This window comes from Stegodyphus dumicola, chromosome X1, assembly GCF_044657685.1.
Source record: "Stegodyphus dumicola isolate Sdum_Otavi_A_Nest chromosome X1, ASM4465768v1".
NCBI classification, from domain to species: Eukaryota; Metazoa; Arthropoda; class Arachnida; order Araneae; family Eresidae; genus Stegodyphus; species Stegodyphus dumicola.
The window spans coordinates 55,271,201-55,284,781 of NC_140780.1; the positions used below are offsets into that span (position 1 = coordinate 55,271,201).

Here is a 13,581-nt window from a genome sequence, read left to right on the forward strand (position 1 = left end):
AATTAGGATATTTTAAGGTGGATTTTTTCCCATTTAATATCATTCAGTAATATTCCTTTTTTTATTTATTAGTATGTACACTGCTCAAAAAAAAGTGGCAGTTCTATATCTCCCATTCTACTGGGCCGATTGACAAAATTCAACCTGTGTTTTTCTTGTCTCGAAAACGCAACTTAGGATATATATTAAATTTATAGATAGCATTGTTCTAATATAGGTAGGTATTTTGACAAAAAATCTGACTTTTTCTGAAATAACATACCAATTTTTTTCCATATTTCAATTCTTTGACTCAAATTACACCAAACTACCATGTTTCATAAAAATCGCACGAGTAGTTTTTAAAAAATTAACTCTCAAAGTTTTAGCTTCTCAATCTTAATTGAGTTTGGTATTTATTTATTAATCTTTTTTTTTTTTTATCAAGCTTATTTTATTCTTCCTTTCACATTTCAAAATTCAGGTTCATTTCAAATAAAATTCATGCATTTTTTTATGATTTATTTTTAAAATTTGTATTTTTAAATAATTTTTCTAAAAACATATTGAATTATAATTTATAAAATTTTTACCATCATCTTAAAGTAGATGTATATCTAAACATACCTGCGAAAAGTTACAATTTTTATTCAAAATTTCCGAAGATATACGGGAATTTATAGATTGGCACGTTTTGAAATTTGGCATGTTTGTTGAAAGCGATAAAACATCAGATTTGCTAAAATTTGCTACAATTATTTGGAAGTAGAAACGATGTGACTTTTTTCTGTTTATGCACAATGTAAAAAGGTAGGAATAAGGTGCCTTTTTTTCCACTTTGCCATAATGGAAGGGAAAGGAAAATTTGTTGCCATATATTAAGATGTTCAACAAGTGAATTATTCTTGGCTCAAACTAAAAAAATTTAGCCAAGATAAATTCTTGAATTTCTCCGTAAATTTCACACCAGATTTTACAAAATTTAATATCTACACATAATTTAATTTGTAGAATCGAAATATGGAAAACAATTGGTATGTTATTTCAGAAAAAGTCCGATTTTGTGTCAAAATATCTATGTTAGAACAATGCTATATATAAATCTAATATATATCCTAAGTCGCGCTTTCGAGACATGAAAAACGCAATTTGAATTTTGTCAATCGGCCCTGTAGAACGGAAGATATAAAAATGCTCCTCCCTTTTTTTTCTTTGCTGCAGTGTATCATTCTTTAATTTAAAATTTTGTTCAATTTAGTATGCCAGGAGAACTTTTACTCAAGAATTTTTAAGTTTCCAAATGCTAAAAATATGTAACTGCTCTTGACCTGCAGTTTTATACTTGAGGATCATAATCTAATTATCATAAATGATTCCAATTTTGTGCCATATGTTTTCTAGATTCAGTTAATATCACGTGTAACATGCTGTGTATATTTTTCTTAAATTTTTCCAGGTCTATATAGCTGAAGTTTTTGTACTTCTTTATAATATACAGTACAAAGTCTGTAATTCAGACTCGTCGGGGCTTCGGCGATTCCGGATTAGGGATTTTTCCGGATTATAGATCATCAATTTAAATCTGGTAAGATGGCATGCAGAAATTATACAATTAAAAAAATATGAAACCGTAATTTATGAAATAAAGAGCAATTATGATCTAAAGGGTATTAAATTTTACAAAAAAAAGCTTAATATTTATTTGTTTACTTTATTAAACATTTCTTTTAACACATGCATGCATAAAGCATACATTACGTGCATGCGTAATGTATGCGCATTATTTACGTGCATGCGTAAAGTTTGTGGCTTTGAGATCCGGATTATAGATCATTCTGGATAATGGACGTCCGAATTACGGACTTTGTACTGTAGGTACTTATGGCATAATAATCTTTTTTAGTCATAGTTCTATAAGAGTTAAGAATAGAAACTGTCTTTGTGGTATAATTTTCTTAAATCAATGTTGTTCTCGTTTCTTGATTTTTTTAAGATCAGCGATACATGCTTCAAAATATGAATGTGAAAAGATGCTTTTTGTGCAATATATTTTTTAAACAATTGCACTTTAAAAAAAGAAAGAAATTAGAGAACAGTTTCGCAAAAGCAGACGGTATTTCCTTAATAGTGTTCTGTGCTCTTTCTTTAGTTCATGTTAATTCGAATCATTGTTAATAAGCAATCTTTTAAACTAACACTTACACTGCAGGAAAAATTGAAAGAATAATTGTAAAAATTCATGTAATTTAAATGGTTTTGCAGCTATGAACATGGATCTTGCATAAAATCTTTATTTTCTCATTCCTGGCATATGTTCAAAATGCAGAATTTCCTATTTCTGTAAAAGTGAATTTGAATAAGAATACAGAAAAATGTAATATAAAGTGTGGTAGGGAAAAGTCTATGTTACAACTTTTCAGGGATATGTAGAGACAACTTAATAAGGTACATGGTCACCCCTTACCAAAATGTAAACTTTACTGCAATTTTCCATGTTGTGTGTTACCTTGTACAGGAATTTCTACAGTAACAAAATAATTCACTGTAAATAGCACCTTGAAGCTTCTGGGGAGTACTAAGTTTGGCTGCTGAAATAATGCTGGCATCGTAGTAAGTCTCACATGTTCTGACGGATTGAAATTCAGAGAATATATGGCCACTCTTTTTGTTGCGTTCTTTTCTCCGCAATAAAAATGAGCATTATCATCCATTAGGAGAAAGTTATCAATTCTTCCTTATCGATTAACATTTTGCAGCATGAATTAATGACACACTTATCATAGCTTTCCTTGTATAAAACCCCATATTATGCAGCCTGTCTGTTAGGGTATATCTGACTAGTCTTTTCCTACAGCTGCAGCGAATTTCTTCCATTCTGGACCAGCGTCAGTTGTCTATTTTTTTTTAACACTCGTCAAATAACAGTTTTGCAAATCTTATTATGGAACATTTTTTGCCATGACCTGATCATCTGCATGCAACACCAGTGCCTTTAAACCACTTCCAGATTCTTGACGTAATGTTTTTTGCAATGTTTGGCTCTTTACTGATCTGTGGCAGTGTCTGTGCTGCTTTCAGTTTCTGAATCACAAGCCATTTGCCTTCTTCACAACCTGTTTCACCATCCATATGAGAAAATTTTATCCAACTACTCGTTTGGTCCTTGAAATTAGAATTTGAAGCACCCTCTTGCACCCCTTTCCACATGAACTGAAAAAAGGGCCAAAAAATTTGAAGATTTCTGTGTAGTGAAGATGAAACCAATTGGACTACATTGTCCTCGAGCTGGCAGCCATCTGCCTTTCAATTGGCTTCATTTAATAGAATTAACATAAAGCACCTTTTCTGTAGATGTTCCTTTTATTTTTCTCACTAGTGAAAATAAACAAAACTATTAAAACACTTTTAGTGTAGCTCATAAAAATAACTTTTTATGCTTTAACAAAACTGTATGTTAAAAAAAACTGCATTTTAAGATGAATTTTGTAAATAACTATAGAATATATTTACTATGATTTAGATATTAGTGTATTTTGTAATGAAGTTGCTGAAAAAAAGTTTTTTTTTTTTTTTTTTTTTTTTTTTTTTTTTTTTTTTTTTTCCCTGTTCTTGTAACATAACTAATTTAACTTACTGTGTAAGAATATGTTTTCCCGTTTTTATAAGCCATATAATTAAAATTGTTTTATTTCAGTGTCATGGTTTTTATGGCAATCAAAGAATTTATGGCATTTTGGGATCCTGCATATTTTACAAGGTTAGATCCCTTATATTCCGCTTATATGTATCTTTGTTATCAACTTTAAGACTAGAATCTATGGTATACTGAGAAATTTTATTAAACTAGAATCTTTTAAATGTGCTTAATATAGTTGAAACTCATTGTAACAATCCTTTTGTTCACAAAGAAGTGGACATTGTAATAAGAGATCAATATATTATCATCAGATTGTGACATTTTGCTCTGGTTGTTGTAATGGTGTTGCTGTAATGAACATATCAAAAATAAATTATGGATTAATATACTGTTTGGTTAATGAGGGAAAAAATGGTCATACACATAAATATTTCACTTGAGCATCTTTAGCATGAATTACAGTGGGCATAAATTGTTGGGCTGTTTCAGTGGGTTTATACACAGTTCCTTTAGTTATTTCTGATCAAATTTGCATCAATTCTACAAGGGGCTCAGTGAATAAAGAAAGAATTGAAGCACTCCTTAGATTCTTCTGAAGTTTATCCTACGTATCTTCCACTGGATATAGTTCAGAACTTTAGCATGGCAGATCCATATACCATACATTGAAATAGTGTCTCATGCACTTCAAACCAGTTTTGTCATAATTCGAGCTTGATGAATCATAACATCATCATTCAGGTATACACCACTACATCAGAGCAGGAAATGGCCAGTGATGGAATAAGACAGTCATTGGATAACCTGAGATGCTCAGCTGACTTCATTTTTTTTTTACTGCAGAATATTCCTGAGTGAGCCCCTCAGACAGAAAAGGGGTTAGTGACTGACTTCACCTTACCGAAGGGTCTGGTTTCGAATCCCAGAGAAGGCATGGATGTATATTGTTTCCTTCATAGGAGGCAATAGTGGCACACCTATTAGGGGCCTCCTTAATAAAGTGACCACCACTTCTGGTCTTTGTAGTGGCCAATGCTATAAAGGCTGTCACTGGAAAAGAAAATATAGTCTTGTGTAGACAAGTCAACAAAAACAACTGCAGATCGTGAAACTTCCTCCTGAGGCTTCGGTAATGGATACCGTACATAAAGGATCTAATGTTTCAGTGTGACAACCTTGTGACTCTGATGTGCAATCATTATGTTAGATAACATGTATCCAGATTTTTTTCTTTGTTCTTCTGAAGACCAAGCATAATATTCTATGGCAAATAGAAGTTCGTTTTCTAACTTCTTAAAAGAAGCGGAGAAACAGTTTTCCCTCTGAAGCAGGAAAATTATCATACGAATTAAGTAATGTGTCAATTGACAAAATTAATTGATCAGAATGTTAACAATATTGAATATCTGCCATCTAATATCATTATTAAACTAAATCTCATGGATCAAGATATAATTAAAAATCAAAATCATATCAAAGATACTCTTGGAACAGATTTTATTAGCAATGGATTATAATGAAAGTTATGGCTTAAAATTAGTGCAAGCTATCAGTGATTTGTATGCTGCATGGGGTGCTGTGAGACTTGCAGTAATAACTGTCAGTTTCCATCCTACCAATCTCATTCAATGGATTACATGAATGATAAAGTCATTCCCTAACTTTTATGAAACATTCAAATGTGGTAGTGTAATTTACATGTATTATATTGTAATTGATATTGGATTTTGAATAACCATGTGATTCAATAAAATTCTTGAAGCTATTCATGAAATGTGAAATCAAAACAAAGAACTTGATAACTGAAGAATTGGTCCGTACTTCTGAGGCCTGATTACTGCCACAGAAAAGTCTTGTATATAGCCAATCAAGTATTTGCTTACATTCATTCCTTTGTAGCCTTCATTAGTCAAAGGACTACAAGGCTTGTTACAAATTGAAAAATTCATTAAAATATTTAAAATAAATAGGGATGAAATAATTTTAATGAATTCTTTTCATAGAAATGTACAAATTGATAAAGCTTTCTACAAAAGAAGTGTAAATTAAAACTGTATATTTATTTTTATTTCCCTTTTTAAGCTGTTTTTCTTATTTATTTTTTCACACCTTCAGAACTGAATTTTGAGAATACTTTAGGTAATTTGAGCAGTTTTCCAGTTCTTATGATTTTGAATTGCTGAGAAGCTATTGAATGAAGTTTATTACTGTAAATGTTGTGTTCTTGAAACTATTGAACTGCATGGTTTATGGAATAATTATAGTGTGTCCAAAAAGGACTGATGGTTGCTTAAATGTAATAATGAGCAGTTGATGATAGGCATCAAAAGAATTTTTACAAGAGATTAATGGTAAGATCAGGAAATTTCGTGTGCTTCATTGTACAGTGCCAAATGTCACCAAGAGGTGACACTTCAGTTTCTGAAATTATTAATCATTTTACTTTTGGAAGTAACATCAAAATTATCTCAAAATGTGCACCATTCACCAAACATTTATCATAAACAAAGAGTGAATTTAAGTGATTGATTCTGCAACATTGCTACTTGAATGGCTTCTCACATTCATGACAGATGGTTTGTTCCATTTCTGCAACTGAGGAGAAAGTCTATCAGTGCGTCATATCTTTCAAGTTACCTCAAAGAAGTTGCACAGATTAAGAGCCGCTGAATGTGATGGCCAATCACCCTTTTTGATTGCATGGAGTAGTACATAAAATTCATTGACACAACTATCGAAATATTCTTCCAGGAAAGTTTCATTCCTTCCTAGAAACTTCATACTAATGAAGTCTCGTATCATCTTGCATGAACCAGACTTTAGGGTCAGTTATGCAAAGCATTTAGACTGTACTTAAATTTGTGTAAGATTGAATGTAAAGATTTGAATTTGCTCTCTCCTGTAAGAAACTGAGCCCAGTGATACTTTTGCTAGATAAAGTTACCAGTACAATCATTTTTATGCATTCGGTGATCATGGAATGAATATATGATCTCCCTTCCCTGGATCTGCGACTTCTATTTGTTAATAAACTTAATCCATATAAAAAAGTGCTTCGTCAGGAAAACCATATGCAATTTCCATCAATATTGCCCTCATTAATAAGTTTTGTAAAAATGAGTCTTTTCTTCTTTGATGCCATTTAGATTTTGTGTGGAAAAGTTTCCAGGCTTTCTGTTAATAAAATTTGGTACTAACACATAAAGCATGTTAGAAAAATTCATGACCTTAGACATTATAATTGAATAACAATAATAACTGTTATTGTTCACTTGTTAGTCTATTTAAAAAACAGTTAGTCTATTTAAAAAACAGTCAGTCCTTTCTAAGACACCCTGATCATAATTTATGTACCAAATTAGAACTGTTTTATCTGTTTCGACTTAATTCCTGTTTCCTGATCATTTTCCTTAAACCTTTTATTTTTAAGTATATGTAGTTTTCAATTTTCATTCGCTTTTTTTACAGTTTTATTATTTGTTATTGATTTTTAATTATTTGTTCACTGAAATATTTTTCATTCTGCTCAGGGATATTTGCTGAGCAATCACCTTCCTAAAAGTGATTTGCTAGATTTTCACTTATTCCTCCATCACCATCATATACTAAAATTAACAAGAATGCAGCCTGTATCTAAGATCATCATTTGGCATGAAGTATTCCCTTCAAGGCACCAAGAACCTTCTGTAGTGAACCCAGACTTCCAGGAAACATCTGGTAGATATTTCATGCTAATAGTGGCAATGGTAACTATGCAAAATGTCTATTACTATTAATATTTTTGTGCAGAAGAAGCTTATACTTTAATCCTAGTTTTAGCTGCTATAGTATAGAAAAAGTGTATGCTTTTAAATGTTAGGTTTTTTGTAGTCAAGCAATCATAGTAATCTGGCAAGCAGATGTAGATATACGATGTTCAGAAGTTTTATATTATTTTGAAATCTGATTGTGTAAGGTTGTACATTATGGACAGAACAGTTATTTGCTTTGATGTGTGCAATAAAATGGAAGTAATTTTATTTTTTGCAACATTGGTGGGAGGAGAAGCTCAGAATTTTGTGAAGAGATGCTATTGAATAAATTCGTTAACATTAATAGAATTTATAGTAATGTTATATGTAAGTTCTTTGTATAACAGTACACTTTTAAAGTGTATTCAGTTATTCAGATATGTTGCAAAAGGTAGAGTAGAGACAAGTTGAAGAAAATTTAACAGAGTGGAAGTAATATATATTGTTTTGTGATGAACAACTGAGAGAACTTATTCAGCTCTTAAGATATGTTGTCAATCACAAAGTATTGCATGTTGCTTTGTTGTCAATAATCTGTGGTTCCCATTCAGCCCGTTTTTGGTTTTAATAAAATATCTGAGTCCTGGGAATTTCTTTTAAATATTATGCTTTTTAAGTGTGCTTACTGAAAAAAGGTTTATAATATGATTATTATTATTTTTAAAGTATAAATATGTAACACTTCTAGCAATTTATCCATGAAAAATTGTTGATCAATTTCTATATAACTGTGCTGGTAGTATTAATGATCCTAACAATAGTTCTGTCCAGAGCAGCTAAGTGATGAAAGAGCTGAGCACCAGTAGTTCAAATCCCGGCAAACAGCTGCTGCATCGAATTGTTGCATGTTTAACACATGTGTAACATGAATACAAGCAAGCTTTCATTGAAGAGTCCCCCTTAAAGGCATCCCTCCACCTAGACAGTTAGCTCTCATATGTTTTACCATAATTTAAGCGATTCAAATAATCTATCCTGATGTTTATGAAGAGACTATATCCTTGACTGCTTGCTTGTCAAGAGATCTCTCTCTGTTAAAATGATGGCATTCATTGTTATAACAAGCAGACCCTGTGTGTATATGTGTGCATGTGCATTTATATATGTGTGTGTAATAATAATAACTGTAATTATCTTGACTGGGTGAAAATTGTAACAGATCTGGACACTTCTTTTGTTGTGTAGTTTGAATGATGCATAACAAAGGAGAAACTTGTAGACAGACGTGACCGAACTGACATAATTTTTATTGCTGTACAATGAACTAATTATCAAAACATATTGTTCTTCACACATCATCATAGTCACAATATACACCCCACAGTTTTATATAATGTATCACATTTTGGATAATGACGTAGTTAGCAGCAAGACAAAGCACAGAGAGCAATGAACCAACGAGTGGCCTGGAAGAATCAGAATAAAAGAGATCAAGCAGCCAGAGCCACAGCTAAAGTTTTCAGTGCCCAGGGCAGCTAAATATTTTGCATTCCCTTCTGTGTGCCATTTTATTCTAAAATTTTGAATTTGTGACTCATTTTATTGTAAAACTTCAAAACATCAATTTGGCGTCCCCTGGAGGCTGTGCTTGGGAACAGATGTTCATTGTCTTACCTGCGCAACGCCACTGTGCACAGCAAAGACCTTTTATACTAGATTACAATTCGAAACATGTAACAGATTATCATCTGGATGCTGGGTTAAGATTTCATTGCATTCCAGAAATAATTGCATAATACGGATTAGGTGACAGATTGTTTTCAGAATTGCAGGGAGTAAAGATTATGTTAGAAAAATTATTTATTTGTTATTTTTATAATGAAGAGGGGAGTTAAAGAGTTATTGTTAATTTATTATTAGAAAGGTATATATATTTTTACACACACACACACATATATATATGAAACTCAAAAAGTAAATAAGCAAAAACTTAAAAGCTTATTCCACTTGAAAAGTCAGCTTTCTTCCATGAAATCAACAGTGATTATAATTATTTTAATTTAATCTTAATTTTCTTGTTTCTTTAATATTTTAATATAAATTGACATATATATTGTACTTTGAATTTTTTATGATTAACTTTACAATTTTAAACTTTTTCTAGGGATATTACATGTTTAATAGTTTGATATAAATTATTCAGAAGAATTAACTTTAAATTTGAAAAGAATCAATTACAGTAGCTTTATTCTTTATTTCCTGGGAAATACTCATGAATAAAAATTATTAATTGAACACATCCTTTGTTTTCACAATCGTTAGTCATATACTTCCACTTACAGAATTGTTTAAAATGATGAAAATTTTCGTGTTTTAGAAATGTCAAATGTAAAAACATAATTAATTTTCAAGAAATAGCAAAATCTAACTTCTAATGCAGTTTCCCAGTACCTATACTTATATTTAGGAAAGTTTTATACTCGTCATGGAAGAATAAAATTGTACGACGTTTGACCCCCATATGACAAAGATGACTGGGATATTTAATTTCAAGATTTGTAATTTTTTGTGTCACTTTAAACTTTGCATTAAGGGTTCAGTTAATTAAGGTAGAATAATTCGAAGAAATAAGTTTAAGAAGAAATACATTTATTCAAAGAAATAAGTGCAGCAAAATAATGTGTATAATTCAATGCTCCGTACAAGGAAATCATGTGGTGTCCACATCAGATTTATTTTAGATGGGAGATGGGTAGGATGGTCTCTGTAGAAGCATCTGGGAATGTGACTGCAAGCTTGTCTATCTTGTCAGCCTTTTTGTTCCCTTCTATTCCTATGTGAGCCAGTGCTCTACTCAAGTATGGCCTTTTGGAGATAGTAAATGAAAAAAGTTGTTTTTGTTCCTTGCAATATTTGCTAGGCTGGAAGCCAAGTGGGAGAAAATGAGTAAGCTGAGGAGAGGGATGTGGCATGAGTAAAAGCTGCACTAATGGGAACCTGCCTGAAAGATGGAACTGTTATTGGATAATCTACAATAGCAAAAATGTATAGCTATATTCATCCCACAGTGCCCCAACCTGTTTCAGCATCTCCTTTAGAACCATCAGTGCAAACTGTAATTTGGGTCGTGTCAGACGAAGAATTGTTCAGCATCAGGTGTAAGTCATTTTTGTCAAAATAGCATAGAAAGATCGAGCAGCATTTCTCATAGTTAGAGAAGATATATGAGTATAGAGAGAGCAGGCAACATTTCTCATAATCAGTGAGATACATTTCTCATAAGCAGTGAAGACATAACCCCATAGCATGGTAGTACTTGCAAGTCTTGTGATGCTGACAATTAGCTTCCCTCTCTACAGCCAGATTTAATGAAGGAAGACCAGCCAGGACTTAAAAGTGCAGCAGTAGGTAATGTTCTATATACCCTATAGATCCTGTACAGTAATGGCTTCTGAGTCGACAGCAAGTGTTTTTCAATTGTATAATAAGGTTAAAGCCTCAGGCCCAAACAGAGCAATGTGCTTGGCAACCCTTGTATACCAAATGCATAATATGTTAGTGGAGATGCCATGACTAAGAGTAACTGTCCTTATCATGCAATTGTCTAAAATATTAAAGCTGAAGAGGCAACTATGAAAGACTACGATTGACCATGATGTCTAGATATTTTAATTAGATGATTTTAACCAGAGTTCCACTGAGATGAAAGCATGAATTTTTTTGGAGTCTGTGATCATGTCTGATTTCAATTACCTGCATTTTGTTAGCTGATATTATGAGTTTTTGAGCCTTCATCCTTTTATCAAAAGCTCTGAGACTAGTTTTGGCCAGATCTTCAGTCCGTTTTTTTCGATTTTCCTTTAATCACTACAGTCAAGTTATCTGTGTATGATAAGGTATTTACATCAGGGTTATAACTGAAGATCTAGAATGCACAGTTGGCCACTAGATTCCACATTGTGAGTCCCAGGCATGAACCATGTAAGCAGCCTCCATTCCCTTTTTTAAGCAGTACTACTTTGTCGGTGGCGATTTGCATGCTGTGATTGCACAGATAGCTGAAAATAAGGTCCCATAATGCAACCTGGGATGTTGATATTTATGAGGCTGTACAGCAGGGAAGCACAAAGAGTCAGAAGCTCCTTCATATCACGTGAAGTTTAGATAATGTATTATTTTTGATCTGATGCGAGTTATCAACTAGACATGTTCGATAAGTAAAAAACTGTGAAAGCTGACCAGCCAAAGTTTGTTGAAAAATGGTCATGGGCAAGACTTTGAAGGTAAGGGAACATAACAAGCTTTAAAACTTTAGAGATGTAACAGTGATGTTAGGTATGCACAGAAATAAATTCCAATGTCACTCCAGACCATAACTCCAGGTGACAAATCAGTAAACTCCAGGTGACAAATCAGTACAGTGATGCATAATGCAAGGATCATGATATCTGTCACATTGGTGCTGTCAGAATCAAACTAACTAACATGGAAATGTCAGCTGAGTTGAAATTTGTTTAAAGGTTTGGATTTGGTTTATCTGATTACAGCAAAGCACACTAGGGTTATCTGCCTAAGGGAAGGGATGCCTTCGTGTAGGACTTTCTAATAAAAACTGGCTCATATATACATTACACATGGGGAAAACCAAAAAAACACCCATGCAGCTACACCGTTCGCATGAAATCAAACCCAAGTTGGAACTACCAGTATTCAGCAACTTAACCACATGGCCAATGGTAGGCATGAAATTTGTTTAAAAAGACAATGTTGTGCCATTCATTTGTATCTATCTGGGACATTCCATTGTAGCTGCATAGGCATGTGGTGGAAAGTCAATGGTAATCACAGCAATAGATGACTTGAAAAGATTCCTTTCCTTTGCAAACAATGCTGAATGATACGTGCTGACACATACTGCTGTGCAACAGATGTGAATTCATGTGCTAGGATTCTTGATATTGCTCTGCAATCCACCATTTCCCTGCACATAAGATGCTTGTTTTTCATTAGGTAGAGCAACAAGGCTACTGCAGTCATTCTTGTTGATCAGTCCTTGCCTTTTGTACTCACCGATTCCGTATTTGCATCACTGAAACTTGACTTCATCTAACACGAAAACCTATTCCTCGGAAGGATAATTCACAGTCTCCATAAGCTTCAGTTCTTCTCCTGTCAAACTCAGAACTTGCTAGCATGACTGTTTTTGTTTATTTGTTTGTAAAACAAGTGTAAATATTTAAAGTGAAAAGAAAAATCTTCGAAAATTAATCTAGCGTAATAAAAGTGAATTAATGTATATGCGCATTTCGATTTTCAACTGCATAGTCTAGTGTATATCAAGGTTATCACTCTTTCTATGAATAATTTATTACTACAGCAGTTGCATCATATAAACTATGTGTCAACAATTTTCTTCATTAAAAGGAAGTTCTATTTTTTTTTCCCTCTTTAAGCTTATTTGGAAAATGTGATTGATTTTTCTTGCACAATTTATTCATGTACTTTTGATTTCTGAGTTTTGGGCTGTTAATTTTAAAAAAGGTACAGTCTTAATAGTGCAACTAAAAATATAAATTTTTTATCACTGTATATTGAAAATCTGGAGTAAATAATGCTGTTTCTTCTTATATTGGATTAAAAGTATAGCATTATTTTTTGAAAAATGGAAGATTAAAAATTATATGGTATTAGAAATTTGAATTTTACTAATTTGGTTTAACAAGATTAATATATTTTTTGCATTATTGTGTAAAATTCCTTTGAATTAATATTTTGAATGTTTGAATTATTTTCACTATGAAATTATTGTTAAAAAATCAGAATTCGAAATTTTTAAATTATTTGAAGAATGAAGTGAATATAAATTTTGAAGGTTCCCACTTTATAAAAAAATGGAATTTTTTAAATAGAATTATTTTTGTTTTTATTTTTTTAATATGTAATGGAAAGTTTTAGCGCAGTTCAAAAAGGCGAGTTGCCTCTAAAGCAGGAAGAAACCTTTTAGAAATAATTGAGTAGCACCCCTTGGTTACTGGTGCATAACATCAGTTTGTTTTAATGGATTTGCCCATAAGATTTACATGTTAGCATTAAGAGTAAGCTGTTGGGTTTTCCAGTTTTAATATGAAATATCTTAATATTAATAATAAGCATAATGTCGATAAAACTCTATCAAATTATATTAAATACAATGAAAGTTAATTATAAATTTTGATTATGTACAATAATTAATGG

General features: G+C 32.1%; 1 protein-coding gene across 4 annotated transcripts in view; it reads left to right on the forward strand.

Annotated features, from left to right (window-relative positions):
- The window catches only part of in (inturned planar cell polarity protein), a 165,225-nt gene that overhangs the window by 99,078 nt on the left and 52,566 nt on the right, over positions 1-13,581 (forward strand). For all 4 annotated transcript variants that reach the window (XR_015038797.1, XR_015038798.1, XM_085808691.1 and 1 more), the window contains 2 exons: positions 3,674-3,736; positions 7,147-7,362. Coding sequence is in view for 2 of the 4 variants with exons in the window: in XM_085808691.1 (XP_085664817.1) it covers positions 3,674-3,736; positions 7,147-7,362 (279 nt within the window). In the remaining 2 variants the exon portion in view is untranslated. The remainder of the gene's footprint in view (positions 1-3,673; positions 3,737-7,146; positions 7,363-13,581) is intronic.